Source organism: Astatotilapia calliptera, chromosome 13, assembly GCF_964374335.1.
Source record: "Astatotilapia calliptera chromosome 13, fAstCal68.1, whole genome shotgun sequence".
NCBI classification, from domain to species: Eukaryota; Metazoa; Chordata; class Actinopteri; order Cichliformes; family Cichlidae; genus Astatotilapia; species Astatotilapia calliptera.
Window position 1 is genome coordinate 16,171,493 of NC_137434.1, and position 20,382 is coordinate 16,191,874.

At 41.8% G+C, this 20,382-nt stretch overlaps 1 protein-coding gene across 1 annotated transcript; it reads left to right on the top strand.

The window, feature by feature from the left end:
• The first annotated feature begins 1,080 nt into the window (after nt 1-1,080).
• On the top strand, nt 1,081-15,200 carry sfrp5 (secreted frizzled-related protein 5). The gene is made up of 3 exons (XM_026190951.2): nt 1,081-2,109; nt 9,070-9,147; nt 13,355-15,200. Exons 1-3 carry the CDS (start codon nt 1,554-1,556, stop codon nt 13,681-13,683), a joined length of 963 nt encoding a protein of 320 aa, XP_026046736.1. The 5' UTR covers nt 1,081-1,553; the 3' UTR covers nt 13,684-15,200.
• The last annotated feature ends 5,182 nt before the right edge of the window (nt 15,201-20,382 follow it).

Consider the following 20,382-nt stretch of genomic DNA (forward strand, 5'->3'; position numbering starts at 1 on the left):
CCAGCTGTTTGCAAAACACACATGCACGCACTTTCCCGGTCCCCTTGTTTGTACTGCCACATACAGTTTGTTTACTTCGTCTTAGTCTCTCCACAATCCAGCTGCAGGATGATCTATATGGTGTCTTCACAATCCACATATATCTTGACATAGTACAGAAAACAGTCACTTTAAAATCATTTGTATTGGCCTGCATTTACAGTCTATTCACGTGAGGAAAAGCATTAATGCGTGACGCAGATCAAATAGCAAATGCAGGAACACCCTCCAAGTGAGCCACTGATCCCACATCCTGTTCACAATGCTACAGGCTTTTGAATCTGAATGTGACCCTTCTAGGGAGTTTGCTCCAAAGATGAAGGCCCTCACTGTGTCAGTGGCACTGATAGAAAGAGACAGATATGCAGCGTGCCTCTTTTCACAGCCAACATACACATTAGCATAACTCCCTTGGCGCGGATAAACCACCTAGCCACCTGTAGTTGCACAACTCAGTAACCTCACTTCTCCCATGCTGATGCCCTTTCCCCCCTCAACTTCATTCATATTCTCCTCCTGCATCTCTCACGTTTACAGTTATGCATGTGAATGTGCGCACTTGTAAGTTTTCTCACTGCTGATGCCAGCCAAAGCTGCTGCCAGACTGTTTTGAGCTAATGAAGTGAGCGTGCTTGAATTGCAAGCACGCATCCTTTGTTACACGTGGAGCAATCTGCAGGGAGCCCGTAGAGTCTGTCTCTCACAAGTAAATGGAAGTGGGCTAAAGAGTTTAGAAATCCATCACAAAAGCAACATGAGTAAGAGGATGGCAGTGTCTTCTGGGTGTGTTTCCAACTAAAGAATCGTGTGCATATTCGAGAGATCAATATAAAAATGCAGCTGTAGAAACTTGCCACAGGCTGCTCTCTCTTTCTTTCCCGTTAAGCTCTTCTGGAGGAGGGCTTTTGGTGAAAATAAGGGGCAGAAGGAGTGTCCTGAGGGCCAGTGGGAGCCTCCCCCTGGGGTTGTGATTGGCTGGAGCTGTTCTGAGTGAGTCCAGGGGAGGCCAGTAGGAAGGTGAATGGTCTGGACGCCTGCTAGGGGGCAGGCAGCAGACGAGAGCAGCTACCACTGCCTCTTAAAACCTAGGTACTCCTCATTACAGACTGATAGACAGAGAGCAGGAGAGAGCTGGAGGCAGTTCTAGGAGAGCACCAGGGAAAGAAAGTGAGAAACTGTGAACAGGGAAAGTTAGGAAAAGTAAGAAGTCCTACTTGTAAGCTCACTCTTCCCTGACTGCTGCCTCCCCACTCCACTACCTGAGGCACATACACACACACACACACAGGGAGGTGTTTCAGGGAGGCTTAGAGGGTCGACTCTCCAGGGAAGAAGGGAATTAAACACTTTTGTTTTCAATCCGCTGCGTTCATACTCAGGAGAAAAAAAGGGATTACAGCTTTCACGCCTGCCCCCCCTTGTTTCTCTCTTCTCCTTGCATTTTGTCTTCACTGAGTTACTTTGGAGACTTTGGATATAACCTTCTTGAATTGTTGGTCTGAACTCGTAGAGGCATGGCAAACGGACAAAAGAGCCCCAGGTGGGCATTGACCCAGGGCTCCTTCAGCTTGGCACTGGGCCTGTCGCCCTTCTCCCTCCTCCTCCTCCTTACCGTCTCGGCCGCAGATGAGTATGACTACTACAGCTGGCAGTCGGACAACTTCCACAATGGCCGCTTCTACACCAAGCAGCCCCAGTGTCTGGACATACCAGCTGACCTGCGCCTGTGCCACAATGTGGGCTACAAGAAGATGAGGCTGCCCAACCTCCTGGACCATGAGACCATGCCCGAAGTTAAGCAGCAGGCAGGCAGTTGGGTGCCCCTCCTGGCCAAACGGTGCCATGCTGATACACAGGTCTTCCTGTGCTCACTGTTTGCACCAGTGTGCCTAGACAGGCCCATCTACCCTTGCCGCTCACTGTGCGAGGCTGTCAGGGACAGCTGTGCTCCGGTGATGGAGACCTACGGCTTTCCCTGGCCGGAGATGCTGACCTGCGACAAGTTCCCCATTGATAACGACCTGTGCATCCCCATGCAGTTCACCGGGAACCATGCGACCCAGCCACCAGGTAGGCCACCTTCATTCATGCATGCTTATGCAAAATACAGTGAAGAGAAATGTCAATGAAATCATAACCAATTTTAATTTGCATAACTACTGAAGAGGCTACTGGTTAAAATTACAGCTTTTCCAGCAGCAAAAAGATAATCTGGTGATTTCCACAAAATGTAAATATCTCTTTAGAAAGATTTAATAATTCAATAAATACTCATTTAATAAATCTTTGAGATTTTTTAAAATAAAAAGCAGTGTTTAAATATTCTGTCCTGGTATATTTGATAAGATCTAGTTGAAAACAAGAGATATATGAATGCGCATATGTTTTAAATTCGACAGAAGGAAAAGTTGCCCCGAAAAATATGTTGTGTTTTGCAGACGCAGGCGCTGAGATGAAAAACTCAGCAGAAAGTAAACGAAGAGATAAAGTTCTGAATTTTTCATTATTTTCATAATATCACTTTAGCAAATGATCGTTCAAGTCCTTGCAATCGGATACACTGAGAGTCTGTAAACTGTGAGGATGAGAGAATCAGATGGCTTCCATACATTTCCACAATGACAGACAAGAGATTAAGTGGAAAACTAGCTAAAGGAGGTCAGCGAAAGAGACGGGAGCAGGAAGATGCTGCAGGGGAAAGTCCTAAGTGGACAGTTGAGGATGGCTCTGGCCATCTACATATGCCTCAGGGAGGCACGGAGACAGACCAAGAGAGCCAGGAGACTTGGAGACTCCAGCAGCCAGATCGCGCATTGAGTTAAGATAGATGGACTGTGGGGGTATTAACTGAAAGTTACACAGAGGCACATGCATGGACACACACCCTTATCAGTAGTCATCCATCTACAGCGAAACAGTCAAAGAGTGAATGAATTATGTTTTATTTCATGGTTTGCACAGAGTCAAATTACTAAATTAACCTTAGCTGGATGAAACAAAGGACAAATCTTTATCAAGGGTTTCTGAGAGTAATTTGATTCACAAAAATAGGAGAATATATTATTCTTCACAAGCAATGAGTAAGAGTATCAATTGTGAATAGTGGGACTGAGTGGGAACTAAATCCAAAGAGGTGTGCAAATGCCTGTGTGTATGTGTGTGTGTGCATGTGTGTGAGAAGCACAACTACTTAAGCAGCCTCTTCACAAAAGCAGTCAGCGCTGAGACGGAGAGAGAGGGAGTTGATGAGAGTCTTTAGACAGTGGAGGGGGACAGTCCCCACTGTGTCCCAGTCTGCTCAGCCATTGTTGGGTCTGGCAGCCAGCAGGCCAATTAGCTAGAAGGCCAATTACTGAGTTCCCACTAATTAGTCGACATGACAGGACAAGAGACGCAGGCAGAGAATGGGAATCGCTAAAGTCTGATTGTCCCTGAGAGAGCAGAATGAAGAGGAGTGAAAGGAGAGGGAAGCAGGAGAGTAAAGACAGGCACACAGCGAATAAAAGAGGAGAAAAGCTGCTTCCTGCAGCATAAGAAGTGTTTGCCTCTGCTTTCAATGAGAACCTGAAGAAAACGGTTTAGATCCGGTTTAGAAAACGGTGCAGATCTCTTAACTATTCCTAGAATTAGATCTAAGTGTGCTGAAGGTGCTTTCAGTTACTGTGGTTGTGTGTGGGTTGGTGGTGGGGGCAGGTGCCTGTTGAGCCAAAGTCAATTAAAACTGTGTCCAAAATCAAAAACCCTCTTTAAATTTTTATTTTTATTTTATTTTTACAAACTAAGCCTTAATTTATCTTTTATGTTAAGGACACTGAGTTTGTACGTGCTGAAAAATGCTATATAAATAAAATGGTCATTGCCATATTGCTCACATTACTTTACGATTTGCTTTCAACCGTTTAATCTCATTTTTCATCTTCTTTCGTTTATGGTGTAAAGGTCTTTTTTTCACTTGAAATGTCCTTTCTGTTACTTGAGACGTTCTTTGACAGATAAACACATTTCCTAAAGCGCTGAAAACCAATCATTACAAAAACAATGTCAGTCAGTTGTGTGACATATCTTTCCTTTTTATCAATAATGGTCACAGCATACTGACATCTAAGTATCTAATCTGATTTGCAAAATGCAGTGGGAAAAAGACCAGTGGAAGATTCTTGGGTGAATTAATGCAGTTCTGACTTTTTCCATTAGGGAAAATGGCCGTTCTGTTTTTGTAGGACTCGTATCAAGTATGTGACATTTTGGTTTGCGGAGTTATAATTCATTCTTCTACATGCACTTTGAGAAGGAGGCGGCTTGACGTTCATCTGCCACCTCCCCAAACAGCCAACTGTTTGTTGATCCCATCTATTCAAATAATGATCAGAGGAGGATAGATTACAGAGGGTCCTTAAGAATCAGTGGAAATAAGGATTTTTAGTGTTAGGAAATTTTACATACAAAGAACATAAGAAAAAATATGCTGATTTTAATTTTTAAAGAATAAAATGACACTCAAAAACAAAAATGAAATAACGGTAAAGTTAAATTTGGGTGTGTGCTTTTTTAGGCGTGTGCATGTGCGTGTATTCTTGTGAGTGTTTCACACTGAGAGTGAACCCATATCACTTCTAGCCCGGAGGCTCAGCCACTGACATTTCGCTAAGAACCAGAGATTCTCAGATGTGCCGATGAGGCCATCCCGAGGACAAGCTTTTGGCTTCTAATTCCGCACCGATGCACACCCGCGCACACACACACACACACACACACACACACACACACACACACACACACACACACACACACACACACACACACATGAAAACACAGCCAGCAATAATAAAAAGGAATTTCAGCTAAGAGCTCTTAGAAGTGAGTTTCCCGGGAAGCTTCTATGTCACTGGAGGACACTGACGATTTTCTTTACACGGGATCGCATGAAGAATCTTGTGGTAATCAAGGTGAATCTTTGGGAGTTGGATCAATCACAAGAATTAGTATAGCTTTACTCGCTGATCTCCCAGTCCGGGAGGCCCCGATGCTATCTGAGCTATTCTGCAATTACATGATATAGCACGGTTCGAGGACTCTTGTGGAAACTAACAGTACAGAGCAAGATTCACTTTCCACCTCTGTGTCACAGCCAAAACTGGCAGAAACTCACCACCACCTGAGCTCAGGTTTTGTGCTGGCACTTGTGCCTTTACGTGCATGTGTGTGTGTGTGTGTGTGTGTGTGTGTGTGTGTGTGTGTGTGTGTGTGTGTGTGTGTGTGTGTGTGTGTGTGTGTGTGTGTGAGAAGAGCCCAAGGGGTGTGATTATGTGAAATACAAGTCTGTATATTATACCACAGAAGACAAGCTGACTGCTGACAAAAGAGGGCCCAGGCATCCCGGGAGCGGAAAAGGCCAGCCGAGCTCAGTCTGTCAGACAGGGAACAATTAATGCCACACCATCAACTACACCTCATTGTTTTAATGATGCCACTTTTAGCTGCTGTCAGCATCTGTAAATCAGTAGGCATGATTATCACAGACTGGATTCTGGTTTTGTTTCTTAGTTTTGTTTCTTAACTTAGTTTGCATGTTTGCACCAGAAATGAACACTCAAGATATGTACATATGTACAGTGAAATTGCATGGGAGGAAAGGTCTGTCCTTGCTGAAATCTGTGATGAAATGTGACTAGTGTGATTTACAACCACATTAAAGGAGACAGGCAGCACTGTCAGGACCCCAGCAGCACAACAGTCACTGCTCATATGAACTTGGTTACTATATGAAAAGGAAAATATGATCCAATGCTCTGGGTATGGAGCGCTGCCGAGGCGTTATGAGGATGTATTTTCTCTTCTGTGTAGGCTTCCTACAGATGCAAGGAGCATGCTGTGTTTTAGGGGCCCCGTGGGTTCCCCGAGTCATGCTTTAGTCCTCCTTCGCCCCGCATTTCAACAGATGTTTGGCTCTCCGATGTAAATCACGCTGAATTTCATCTCCGGGATTGTACCATTTTATGTCATAAGTGCTGCTGCTCATGACTTAAAAGACCCAAATGAGGCATGAGATAGTGACCGGCGCACATTCTTCTTATAAAAGTCGCTGTGAAGCTCGGGCAACGAGCAATAAGGTACAAGAAATGTCAGAGAACCAGATGACGGTGCTGTTAGATGTGGTCGTCAGATGTGTGAAGACACGTGTTTGTGTTTATTCAAAAGTGCGCATAAGAGAAAGAGGCAGCGGCGGCATGTAACCTCTTGCATTTTTACCCAACTATAAAAATGATTCCAAGCGAATCAGTCAAATGAAACAAACATAAAATATGATTTGTAGTGTTTGTGATTTCAGCTGCATGTTTAAAGTAAGTTAATTAGATTGTTAAATATCATGTGATGACAAGCGGTGTCTATTAGGAATTCACTGTGAACAGACACGATGATTTGTGTTGTTGCCCAATAAATTTCATGCCAGAAAGCAATTTCCTAAGCTAAGTAAAACAAAATAAGAATGACTATGTCATTAAAGAGAACAGTGGTACACGGTGCCACTGCTTTGTATTCCAAATTTATTTTGCAAATGAGTTTTCACGTTCATAAGTTTAATAGGTTTTTCTTGGAGATTTCTTTATAGACAAAAGACACTGCAGAAAGACTGAAATGTTATTAACCTCGGAGCTATGAGTAAGTGAAGTTTTGGAGAAGTTTCCCCCTCTTGCTGTGCACCATTTCCACCCTGGCTTGCTGTTTAAAGATTAACAGCAGGGCCTTCCACAAGACCTCCTCCCTACTCACCCCATTCCCATTATCCCTTTCCTCTTATCCTCAATCATCAACTCCCAACCTCCTCATCCTCCACAGGTTCTGTAAGCTCTGTAAGACAGTAACATTTGTCATAATAAATTGGAACATTAAAATTTCTGTAATTAAGTTCGTAACCCAGTAGGTAAATGCCAAAAGTAGCACACAAGAGGTGGTCAAGTCCAAAGTCAACCAGAGTGAGAGCAAGATTTTCACAATTTAATCGCATGGTAAAAAATTCTTCAGCTGCTTTGAGATGATGGCAAAAAATATATTAATGAGCTCAAAGTCAAAATATTTACTGAGCAGAAATGTGTCCAGGAAAAAAAGTACCAAGCCACGCAGCAGTGATTCCCATCAGAACATGACGGTGATTCCCTCGACAGAGACCGACGATGAGGGCAGTCGTCCCTTAAGTGATTTCTAAGCGCCATCCAAACGCTGGTTTTCGGTCCAAGCTCAACTAAGTTTCATGGAGGGACTGCTTTCTCCTGACACATGCTCTGGCATCAGCGCAACCGGGCCTTCTGCCAAAATACCACCCCTGTGAAACCAGAATGAATTACCACCGAGTCTGAATAAGACCGAACGGCTTCAAGGGAACCATTCAAGACGGACAAATCCAGAGAAGTTTTGTTGTCTCTTGTTCTGTGTGTGTGTGTTTCTGTGTGTGTGTTTTTCCATGCTTCTGTCCCAGTCTGCATGTCAGCACCAAACAATTAGAAGCCTGACCTTGCAGGCCTCACAGGTCTCCTGCCTATGAAAGCATGGGAACCCTCAGAGGAGAAAAAACTGGCAGTTGCTCTACAAGAACATGGCTCAGCTACCTCCAACACACACATAGGCAGACACACACATGCATACACTCACTGGTGGTTAGGGGGTTCACCTCCCCATGACCCAAGCAGCGAAGCATGTTAAACTTTGACCCATCTCATTATCTGGCCAGACGCTGAGGTTTGGGCTGAGGTGATAACCTCTGAACCCTGACTTTTAACCCAGGGCCTGCACAGTGCAAGGAGAGGCGTGTCGTTTTGCATAGGTGTGTTTCTGGAAAGTGGGAGACACAGAAGGAAAGAGAAAGCACAGGGAACTCAGGGAGTAGGGGAATAACATATTTTGGATCTTGCAATGAGGGAATGTCAGAAAAACTAAACTCTCCTATAAGCAGTTATCTCGAGAAAAAAAAGGCTGCCAACTCAGCAAAAGTTCTGCACTGTTTTCCCTTCATGTTGTCAAATTTATCCCCTAGGTGTATAGGTATGTTGTCAGGGCAATGCTTCTATACCACATCCTTCTCTCTGTGGCCCTTTCTAATATTATACTTTTTTTTTTTTTTTGCTCTCTTGGCTTGCGGCTCTGTTTGGTGGATGAGTGGCCTGATATTAGATGTGTAGAGCTGGAAATACTCTGAAAATACATGGAATCGAAGCAGTAATTGTTTTGATGATGTTTCATATCGAGGGGAAAATTACAAGGTGGTGCGTTTTCGTGTATGCGTGTGTCAGAGAAGTCTCTGACGTTTTATAAATCCTATTAATTGAATGGCAAGGCCTTATTTGTCCATTTCAGCTATATAAATATAAAAGTATGGGAACATGCAAAAAATACATAAAAAGGATTTTATGCAGGGCTTGTATTTCTTCCCTCATGTGCTCTGTCTCAACTGTGTGGGCAGACAACAACAACAACAATCACAAAGTCCCATATCAAAGTTAGACAGGCCAAACACGCTCTTGAGTAAAGCATGCATGACCGTAAATTTTGAGTTAAAAATAAACTGAACTTGTTGCTTTGGTTTCCCCCTCGCTCTTTCACAATGTGCGGTTGCTGTGTGGCCTAAGTGATGGCTGTGTCTGTGTACTGAATCACTTTTCACCATGTTCAGCAGCTCCCGCCGCACCGTTTACCTTTCTGAACAGCCGAGACCACGCCTGCGCCACCAAAATATACAACGGGCCAGAATAAAAACATTTTCTCCAGTGTAATTGCAGGGCAAACATCAGTCAGCCTACTGGACTCTGCGTTCACTCAGCAGCAAATAGTCTCTGACAAGGGGGGGGGGGGCAAATAAGTGCCTCAGAAGTGCTCAGGGCTTAACGATTTCATACTGACACAACTTTGGTTTTGCTCACTGCACTTGACCTCAACGCTGCCGTTAGATATGAGCTAATCTGGTTTTAAAAGCACCAAATGAAACGAGATTGAATACAGGTGACGACAAATTCTTCTTCCTTCTTTTTTTCCCCTCAGTGTCAAAGGTGTGCCCACCGTGTGACAATGAGCTGAAGAAAGACAACATCATGGAGCATTACTGTGCAAGTGACTTTGGTAAGTAGTAAAAAACTGAAAAACATAGTACCTGACTATGGATACAAACGGTCACTAGCATACAGCACTGTTATGGAAACTTTCTTACCTATCTGCAGTCTGGTAAACTGGAGTTTGCGAGAGACTGACAACACAGCAGAAAAGTGCAATTGCTTTGTGTACAACAGTCAGCCAAGTACAAGAGTGCAAGCAAAACATTTCACCACGGTGTTGATTTGGATTTACAAGTTTCATGACGTAATAATAAAATCTGTGTTTTAATATCGTGTTGAAAAGTTGTAATAACAAACTAAAAAGTCAAAGCACTGTGTCCTTAAAAACTCCCATCAACATAAATGCCATGGGCATAAAGTTATAGCAAAATAGCAAAATCACCTAAAACGAAAGCTTAACTTTGAGCTGTCAGTGGTTACATAATATGAAGATTAACTGGTATTTACGCTATTTTCCTTTGATTATGAATTAAAAAGCATGTGCAACCACACAGAGAATCTCACCTGCACATCCCTGTTTCTCACTTCTGATCCTCCCTTCGATTAAATCTTTATTGCAGCCGTTTCGCGTTAATTTCGCTGCTAGAATCGGCTTTTTCTTCACATGAGCTGATAAATGACTTCATTTCTTAGCCCCAATTTCAAACTTTCCACTTTCCAACCTTCGTGTTTCACAATAGTAATGACCTTAAGATGATGCCAGAGTATAATTATATAAATATTCTGTTATTTGAGTTCATCACAGCAGCTGAATTGTTTACAGTGTTTACAGTTAATGATAAACTGCTGTCTATTTGCTCTGTTCCAAACACGTTAAGCACCAAATGAGGAAGGGTGACAAAAAGTTGTGAAATTACAAAAGCATGTGTGGCCAGGATCATTTTTTTCTCTGCATATTTCATGTTTCCCGCAGAGGAGATGCCTGCAGTATAAAACAGTTTTACAAAATAACCACATGTACAAAAGAGCCAGAATATACAGAGCATGACCCATAATAAATGATAAAACCACATCCAACAACAACAAAACGCGTCCGTGCGCACCTTCCTGACTCTCTGAGCCGCAACCAAAACGCAGACACGTCTCCTGTAATTCATCGTGACGTTACCAAATCAGGGATATTTATTTGTCTGATTAATTGCAGGATTATATATCTCAATCTTTTAACATGAGGTTGCTTCAGGGATCATAAAGGAAAACACAGATTCTTTCTGTTCATTAATATGAAACATGATTGGAGATAGCCGCAGAAAGACGTTTTATTGGCTCAGCCTTTATGTGGCTGGAGGACACAAGGGAATGCGTCGAAAAGATAAGTGTGACATATGGATTTGGAGATCAAGGAAGGAACAACTCTACAATGTTATTCTGTAGTGCGAGAGCTTGAGCTCATACCCCATGAATGCTGCTACCTATTCATCTTTGGACACTGTTTTTGCTACGGTCTGCTTTTCATGGACGATCTCATGACGTTTCTTACTGCACTATCCAGCTGCTGTACAAATGACAAGAGTCTTGTTTAGCCGACACCTTGTTGTTAAAGTAGATTGCTTGCTTCAGTTTGAAGAAAACCTGTTTCTCCTCAAAACGATGGCACACTCCTCACTCCCTCTCTTTCCAGCTGCTTCTACCTCTACGCCCTCCTCTGCTCACTTTAAAGAGAGCGACTTTGTATAAAGACGTGGGCACAGCTTGTCACAAAGATGCTGGCCAGGCCGCACAGAGGGCCCCACTGCATCACTTATGACTAAATATGACTGATTACAGGTGGGCATTTAAAGTGAAGCAGAGGGAGATGAATTATCCTCCGTACCTTTACTGAACACACGCCGTACATACACATGAATGCAGTCTTTCACAAAAACACACGCGGCTCAGGCATGTAGGCAGGCAAACACAGCGCATAAACATACTCGCGGCGAAGGAGCTGGATGTGAAACAGGATGTGAACAAGGGGCAACTCAATGCACGCATTCCTTTTTGAACACGCTATCACTTCACATGTACTGTATACCTATCTGAGCGTACCGAGGGATGTTTATGCAACCATAGACAAGCAGGCGAGAAGTGAAATGGCGATCTTCCAGCAGGCATACATAGCGATGCTTCATACCGACCCCACACCTTTGCCCGACCCGTGATTAATTTCACCTGTCAAAATTCTCACCCAGAGAATTCCTCTTTTGAATGTTTGGCAGTTCAATTTTAATCTCTCGCATATAAAAATATGAACTTATAAACAGAAGGTGCAATGGGAGATTCAAGTCAGTACTTCATTAGGCTGATAAACTTTGAGTTTGCTGTAACCAGATCCTGTAATAAAACTGTGCACAGAGGTTCTCTGTTCTACATATGTTTTGCCTAAAAATACACAGCTGGTCGCAAAACACTGCACTGCAAGTGTGTAAACAATGACACAGGCAGGGCAGAATGACAACAGATGATAATGATTCCATGTAGCAATATTAATCTTATGCTGCAAGCAGTTTTTTAGACTTATGGATGTTGCCCTGAACCTCACTATAAATCTGACTTTGTCTGAGACTTGAAAGCAAAATCATTTAAGATGATTTTTGCTCAGGAATAGCCCGACAACAACAAAGAGAAGACTTGTGATTTATATTGCCAAAATATGTACACCAAATTCCAAAAAGATGTTGGACTGTGGAGTTTTTCCCGAGTCAGACATTCACAAGGATGCAGTTTTTGCACACTGCTCAGGAAAGTCTAAATGATGATACTCGGGGGAGGTGTAAAATAGCTACTGCTTTAGAACAGTACAGAGCTCAGTACTAGACTTCCAGAAGTTAAAAAAAAATACCACAGCTGCTTAAATAAGAGTGAAACACTGGGATCAGAGTGACACATTACAGTTTTTTCTGATTGCTTAAGCACATTTTTTGTAACTATTGGCTAATTTTGCAAAACTCTTCACACAAATAAGAAAACCTGTCACCCAATAATCAAAACATTGTAGTTCTCTTGCAAAAGCAAACACAGCTAGATTAACTCTTCACACCTTTGTAAAAATGGTGTTTCCGTATCAAACAGTACACACAAGCCATCATCTACTAAGCACACAATGCGCCAACTGCACACTGATGGTATGAATACAAAACACATCTGGCCTTTGCTTTCTCTGTGCACAAGGTAGGCTATGTCAGTTTGAGCTCATACTTCTGTCATAGATCCATAAGCATAGAGGGATCCAAACTTCAAGTACTGGTGTTTATTCAAACACATCAAAACAAACACAAGTGTTTATTTCCAAGTATAGGATTATTTGCAATCGCCATAATGACTATATGGGTTACTTGGTCTGCAGTGAACATGCTTCCTCTGCCCCCAGCATCTGGTCATCTAGCAATTCTGTAAAGTAACAATTTCAGTATTTTCACATCAATGGTATTGGTGTGTTTCTCATTGGCATATGGCAGTGCTACAAATCTTTGTGCGAAGTGACTGTACTAACCGATTCTCATTTCAAGATGTCCTTATGGTACTTGCTACAGTGTAGCGGCTCGAGTTAGGCTGGACCCGTTGGCCAGCTACCCTCAGGGTCATTCCACGGTTGATTACATGGTCCACTATTGTAGCTCTGATGTCATCAGCAATTCTATTTCTTACTCTTCCTACCCTTCCTCTCCCCCCTCCTCATCTTCCTCTCCCCCCTCCTCGTCTTCCTCTTGCTCCTCCTTGTCCTTGTCGTCCTCTTCATCCTACTTCTTCACCTCCACGTCCTCTTCCTCGGCCTCCTCTACTTCTCACTCTTCCTGCTCCCTCCATTGTACTCCGCACACAGAGCTTACCTGTATTATAGTGCTTAGGCTGATTGCAAAGTGAACTAATTATCTAAAAAAGTTTTCACATGTGAAAGTGTGCCAGACAGTTGGCAAATTAGTGTTAATGATAGCCATACATGTGTATACTTTTGCTAGGAGTGTGTTGGAAATTTGGTAATTGAGTGTTGTGCAGTGAATTGTGCCTACAGTTTTGCAAAGTGTGTGTTACAAAATTGCAAACTGAGTGCAAAGCAGTTTTTGTGCTTTTAGTTTTGCAAACTCAGTGAGTGGTTTTGCTATAAGTCTGAATAGTTTTAGAGATTGTGCTACAGGAATCACAGTTAGGGTTTAAGCATTCAGAAAAAACTGTAAGACCTTTAGGGTTTTACTGAATAAAAATAAATTTAAATATCTTCTTCTCTTCTCCTTTAGTCCTAAAGATGAAAATCAAGGAGGTGAAAAAGGAAAAGGGTGACCGGAAGCTGATTGCAGCACAAAAGAAGAAGAAAGTTCTGAAGCAGGGCGTGCTGAGGAAGAAGGACCTGAAGAAGCTGACCTTGTACATTAAGAATGGTGCCAATTGTCCGTGCTCCCAGCTGGACAGCCTGGGCTCCAACTTCCTCATCATGGGCCGCAAAGTGGACCAACAACTGCTTCTCACATCCATTCACAAGTGGGACAAGAAGAGCAAGGAGCTCAAGGTCGCCATCAAATACATGAAGTCCCATCAGTGCCCCACCTACCACACCGTCTTCCAGTGACCTGCTTCACTGCAGTGTTCGCTGAACTTTCCACAACTTTGCTTTTCAGATTCAACCTTTGTTTCACTTAGATTATAGCAGTTATTTCACTAATGCATCCCTGAGTCATGGATCCTATAAAATCTTTTACCAGCCCCGAAGCTAAACACGAATCAGGTAGTTGTCCTTTTCTCCTTTGATGTTAGAGATCATTATTATTATTATTGGAGAGAGGAAAACTGCTTTTTAAATAAGTCAAGTCCCTCCCTTCCATAAAAAAAAGACAATAAGAATGATTTCATATTGATTCACATCCTGGAATCTAATGTACTCTTCATTAATATGCTTGCCTATTCTGATATTATAGAATCACTTAAATCATATCCTAAAGCAATCTTCTTAGACATCAGCATTAAGAAATGGAAATTTAACTACTGGAAAGAAAAGACGCTCGACGCTGTAGTGAAATGAAAATTATGGGAAGGTTTGTTTCTGTGCAAAAAGTGCTGAGAGCAATGAGAGAGTGAACGTATGTGGGTTGTGTGATGTACCAGTGCACACGCTGGCACAGTGCTCCAAGGAACAACATCAAAGCACAGAAATATTGATGATCCACTTAACTGCATGTTGTAAAAAGTAGGTAATTCAGACCAATACTAAATGCTTAGAAAACTGGGATTTGTTTTTTTTCTTATCCATGCTGGGAACGAAGACTGATGGAATGAGACAGACTGACTGATGCTTCCACTGACTTTGTACAGAACCATTTCTGTGGCCTGAAAGAGGGAAACTTGAATATTTTTTACTTTTTAATTTTGAAAGAGAATAAAGTTAGGGCAGTGAAGGCATCGTCTGGAAAACAAGTGGAGAATAAAAGAGAAAGAAAGAGAGAGAGACTCTGGACACAACCAACAATGTTGGATTCATAAGTCTCTTGTACTCGCTATTTTTCACTATCAGTCTTCAAATGTTTCTTTTCTTGTACTTTTTTTTTAAACGCTTCAGTTAAACATCTATGGTATGAAAACAAAAAATCATACACACAGAGCACCTGAATACACTGTTGCTGTAACAATGAGAGATTTTTTTTCTAACCTATTAACCTGTAAGTAGTTCTGTTACTGAAATAGATCTTTGTTTTACAGAAAAAGTTAATGAATAAAATATATTTTAAATTTTTATAAAGAACACCTGCTTGAAATGTCATGTTTCACATTTATTACCAATAAACCACAAAGTGTATATTCATGCCTAAAAAAATTATTTTCAGACTATCATCTGCATAAAATGTTCGACTGGTTTAAAAAAAAAAAGCGCGTAAGTAACTAACACACTTGAATGAGGATGCTCAGTATTTTACGACTTCATTTATTTTTTAACATTTTTCATATTAAACAGATACTTTTCTCACTGGCCAATTAGATGCAATAAAATGGGGCGAATAGAAAAGGAAACTACTCTGATTTACACTTTTTAAATTTTTGAATCTACCACAACAACTGTCAAAGCATAAAATAAAGTTGACAAGTTGAAAATGTCTTGGTCTGATGTTTCTCAATGTTCATTGTAGGCTGTAAATCAAAAACAGGGATTTTTGTTTGTTGGTTTGGCCATCCTATTCTCTTATGATGTGTTTGACATAAAGCACACTGTCTATTTATCATTTAAATTCACATTCCAGCCAGAACCTCCTAGATTTAAAACAGAAGAAGATTTCTCCACAAACAGGGACGTAGCTACTGCAGGATTGTGATTTAACTGCAACATAGCTGTAAAAACACTGCAAATATTCAACAATGTGCCTGAGATTGATTGCAGTCAGTCCCAGATCCAACCACAATTATTTGGAGACAGGTTTCCTTCCACCAGGGACTCGTAATTACTGTGTGACTGAAAGTGGTCATCCAGAGTTTGTGTTAGGTTTTGAAATTGGTCTCTGAAAGTGAAAACAAAAAACAAAACAGGGCAACCACCAATAGGTTCTCATCCTATTTTTACTATAGTGTGACTGAGCTATTAGTATAGCTCTTAGTACAAGTGATTCACAATCTCAGTTTTACATCATTTAAAGCAAGTGAGTCAAAAATAAGCAAATCTGTTTCGTTTTTGTGAATGGGGGTATTAGCCACTGAGACCCAAACAGTTTCGGTAACAAACTGACAGTTTGTTTGATTGTTTGTTTCCGCTGGTAAGGTGGACATTTAAACATGGAAGCTGATGTGTACTGGCTTGCTTGTGGGGCGAGTGGTCATTTGAGGAACAGGTTGGAGATTATTTTAGGTTACCAAAGGCAGTGTTACACACACCCAATATAAGCTGCAGCTTTTCCAAAAACATCAGGGGATAAGGATCGTGAAAGTGCGCATGGGCTGCCACACACCTTCATTTCTATTTGCAAAAGGAAACAAAGAAGTAAAATCTCATTTTTGCGCTGCTCTATTCCAAAACCTTTCAGATCCACACTGGGCCCTCAGCTCTAAGCAAAGCCTGGGCAACAAAGCCACCAGTATTTATTGACAGAGTGAAGGGGTGATGCAGATAGACAGCAGGCTGCGATGAAACTGACCAACTTTATCAAAACCATACATAGCTTGAACACTCCAGACACATACACTACTAATTTACTACAAAAAAAAAGATTTGGAATCTTTGTTCTCCAAAATGCAAAACGGATCAACTGTGACACTTTACAGTGTTTATTGTCTTCCACCCATATTTCCCGGAATGTGGAGAGTTTTGGAGGCTGTTTCAAGCGTAAATGCCAGTGGAGTGGTGACCTATTTCCAAGTGATTGTTGAGATAGAGCACAGTCTCTAGGCTGTGGAATGACAGAAACAGGAGGGGACAGGCATATTGGGTAGAAATATGCTGGACAAGAGTTCCTTTACTGGAAACTTAATCAAAACCGATTAAAGACTGAGATAAAAGTTTAAATGGCATGAAGCTGAAGTGAGGAAGCCTTTGTTGGAAAGTGTTGACCTCTCCTTTAGAAGTGAATCAGCACACGTGCAGTAGATAAAATGTACCTTCAAAGAAAATGATGAGCAGCTTTCATTAATCAAGACGTAAGTTAAAGCAGGGGAAGGCGCAGAGGGAAGGTGGAAAAAGAGACAAGGGATAGCTTGGCTGAGTCCCAAAGACATCCATCAGCAGCTCCTCAAAGGTCACTTGTGTAGTTAATGAGGGCCTGATGAGGGAGTGACCAGTGACACACGTGGAAAATGCGCACATCCATTCAAAAGACACATATCGTTAGCTTCATAGCATAAGTGCCTAAGTCATTGACTTAGTCAAATGACTTAGGCACTTATGCTATGAAGCTAACGATATGTTGGGAATATGCAATAAGATGACAAACTTACATTGACATCCCTTATTCTAATGAGGCCTCCATTCAAATACACTTGATTGGGTCCAGAAAAAAAATTGTGGAAAAAAATGGATTACCACACACGTGCGTGCCCACACATATACACACCATAGAAGAATGGCCACATTGTGTATTTTTATTGCAGAGTCCTGATAAGCACGACCATTTTTTTCAGTTAAATAGTGGTAGTCTGTTAGGCTGTCAATTGTAGGCACACACGTGCAAGCATATCTTAGATCACGGCCCCTCACACCCTGTCATACAGTGTGCATTGCAAACTGATTTTCCTTTAAAAAAAAAAAAAACATGTATATTTTTTAACATTTTCCAGCATCCACCCACTTGTTTTCTTTAGGCTGTTGATTTCCCAAGTTTTCACTAATTTCTTTTGACAAAACCCAGAGACCTGGATGTGATCGACTTACAACCACTTTTTCTTTCAACATTTGAAAAAATATTTTGCATATGTGATAACGTTCATTTGGGAAATGAGCTTACGAAGCATGAATGTATGTGAAGTCGGTGGCTGTTAAGTACTGACTCTTTTTTTTTTTTAAGTAATCCTAAAACTGTTTATTACTTAAACTTCATCTGATTTCCTTTTGAGTTATGGGCAATGAAAGAAAAAAACCTCCATTGATCCAATACTCAGGGTGGGAGAGAGCTACAGGAAAGTTCGGATGGAAATCATCACTCTTCAATTTAACTGACAACAAAAAGACTCACATTAAATGCTCCTGGAGAACTGGGAACTGGCAACAGGAAACATTTTTTCTTAATAAAACAAAAATACCATCCATTTTCTTAACCATTTATTCAATTTAGGGTTACAGGGGGGCTGGAGCCTGTCCCAGTTGTCATTGGGCAAAAGGTGGGTTACACCCACCCTCACATTCATACCTATGGCCAATTTAGAATCACAAATTACCCTAATATAATGTCTTTGGACTGTGAGAAAGCCAGACAGAGAGAACATGCAAGTTCAAACCAGGACCCTTCTTGCTGTAAAGCGAAAGTACTGAAAAATATCATTCACACCTGAAATTGTGTATTTACAAGAATAAGTCTCATACGCTCATATTTATCAGGACAATTATGAATAATCTCAATATTTGTTCAGGTTTTTAAAATTCTTTAAACACAAACATGACGCAGACTCAAATATCCACTCTCAGACCAGTCAGCATATGAATGAACACGCACACGCTCACAGGTTAATCAAATTTGACTAGTCTGCCTGCAAAGAATGAGACCATTATATAACATCCTGGAGAGTCAGAATAATTTCTATTAGGTGCTGCATGCCTCCCTCTAACCACCACACAAGGTACCATTAAAACAGCATTAGACAGTAAGCCAACATCCTTCTGGTCTGAAGCACTAGACCACCTTTCTGCAGGAAGGGTGGACACACAGACTTGTTCTTTCATTTAGAAGAAGAGAGTGAGAGAGGGAGAGAATGGAAACAGCAGCGCTCTGACAGAAGCACTGCACTGTCTCAGAGCTCCGGCCTGCCTTGTTCAGTAAAATGCAATAAAGACGTAGTATGTTTTTGTTGTGTGCTTGTGCATGTGCATAAATTTACTAAGAACACTTGTTTAAAAAGGCCTAGAGCAAGCCAATGAATCATTTTCTCCCTTTAATAAAGTCAAAGAAACTTTTTACATGTGGTCCTCCCAGTGAGAAGTCTGTTTTCCACAGCATTGTTCTTATTTACATGCATACTCGCTCATGCTAACACACCAGTTCCGTTTGCTGCACGCTTCATCATTTATGCGTCATTATTTAAAGGTGTTCACGTGTGTTTACATGTACCGGGTCCCATTTTTCATAAAAAGATAAAACGTGTATTATAACTTTAGATAACTCATCTGACTGCATCTGTTTTGTTTTCCCTGTACGTGTTGCAACTCTTGAAGGTGTGACTGCTAAAAACAATCTGTCAGAAACTTTCTGATCATTTAGTAGTTTCTTTCTTCTTTCGTCCTCCTTAATAGAAATGCCATCTGATGACAATGTATAGGGCTAATGCACATAGAAAATCCATAAAATAAAAGCACATTCACATATTTTAAACTGGTTAGAATACAAGAAGCCGACTACTTCTGAGCCATTCAACAGCAGTTCCTCTAAAGTGCTGACTGAATTTGCACTTTAAAAAAAAACCTAACCAAAAATGTAGAATGTGAACAAGTGTGAGCTGCTTCTCCCACACTGACTCACCAACACAAAAATACTAATAAAATCACATTCACAACCTATCAGCTAGCCTGCAGCACAGGGATTACATCCACAGATCACACACATACACAACACTGACGTAGGAAAAAGAAAACAGGGGACAGGGACTTGGGAAAAGAATGAGGGGGAAGACATGACTGGATAAGAAAACAACCAAGGTGCTCTCAAGGGACTTTGGCAATCGGAAACAATCACATTGGCCTCAATGCCTCCTCTGCAGTGGAAAATGAATAAATTAATAGGTGGAGTAGAAGGCCTCCCATGGGCAGGGCCTTGACGCCATCTGTGAAGGCCATCAGTGTGTCCCAAACCTGCTGTTTCACTACTGAACCAACATGTCAGTCTGGAGATTTACTGCCACATGGAAAGCGCGCACATAAACACACGCCCACACACCGACACCCTCACACATACAAACATCAAAGAGGATCCACCCACAGGTGCAGCCAAACACGCATCCATGCGTATTTATACAAACTCTTGCCAGGATGCAATGGCTCAGACAAAACAAATATTGGCATAAACACATCAGCAGAAACTAATGCTCATGCTCTTCGCACGCCCACGTGCGTGCACAAACACTTGGCTGGAGTGGAGATTTACACCCGTTTGGAAAGACAAGCATCGGCTAATAAATAAATCTGTTTCCCTGGCGACCTGTTGACCCTCTGTGGCACTCTTTTTTTTTCACACGCACAACAGCAGAGGTCAAGGTCAGTCAGAAGGTCGGAGGGAGGTGAAAGTGTGTTGTTGAGTGTGTTTGTGTGTGGGGGGGTTGGAGGCTGACAAAACTGTGTGCAGAGTCAAAGCCCTCATTTGCAGCTGGGGGTTAGGAGCCCCCATGTTTTGGCAGCGAGGTCATGAACTCTGACCCCATCAGACCCTGAGAGACAAGGCAGTTTGGTCAGGTGGGACTGTGGCCACTAAATGACATAATCTCCCATCTCCCACTCGCCAGTCTCTTTTCAAACAGACCAGTGTGTCTCGGGGAGAGTGTCTTTGGGTGGCATACCACTATTGTGCAGTGAAAATAGTCCCTGGGTTATTGTTCACTCTGCTGTCAGGAGCTTTCCTTCTCTTCCTTAACGGACCTGAATCTGAGCAGACTT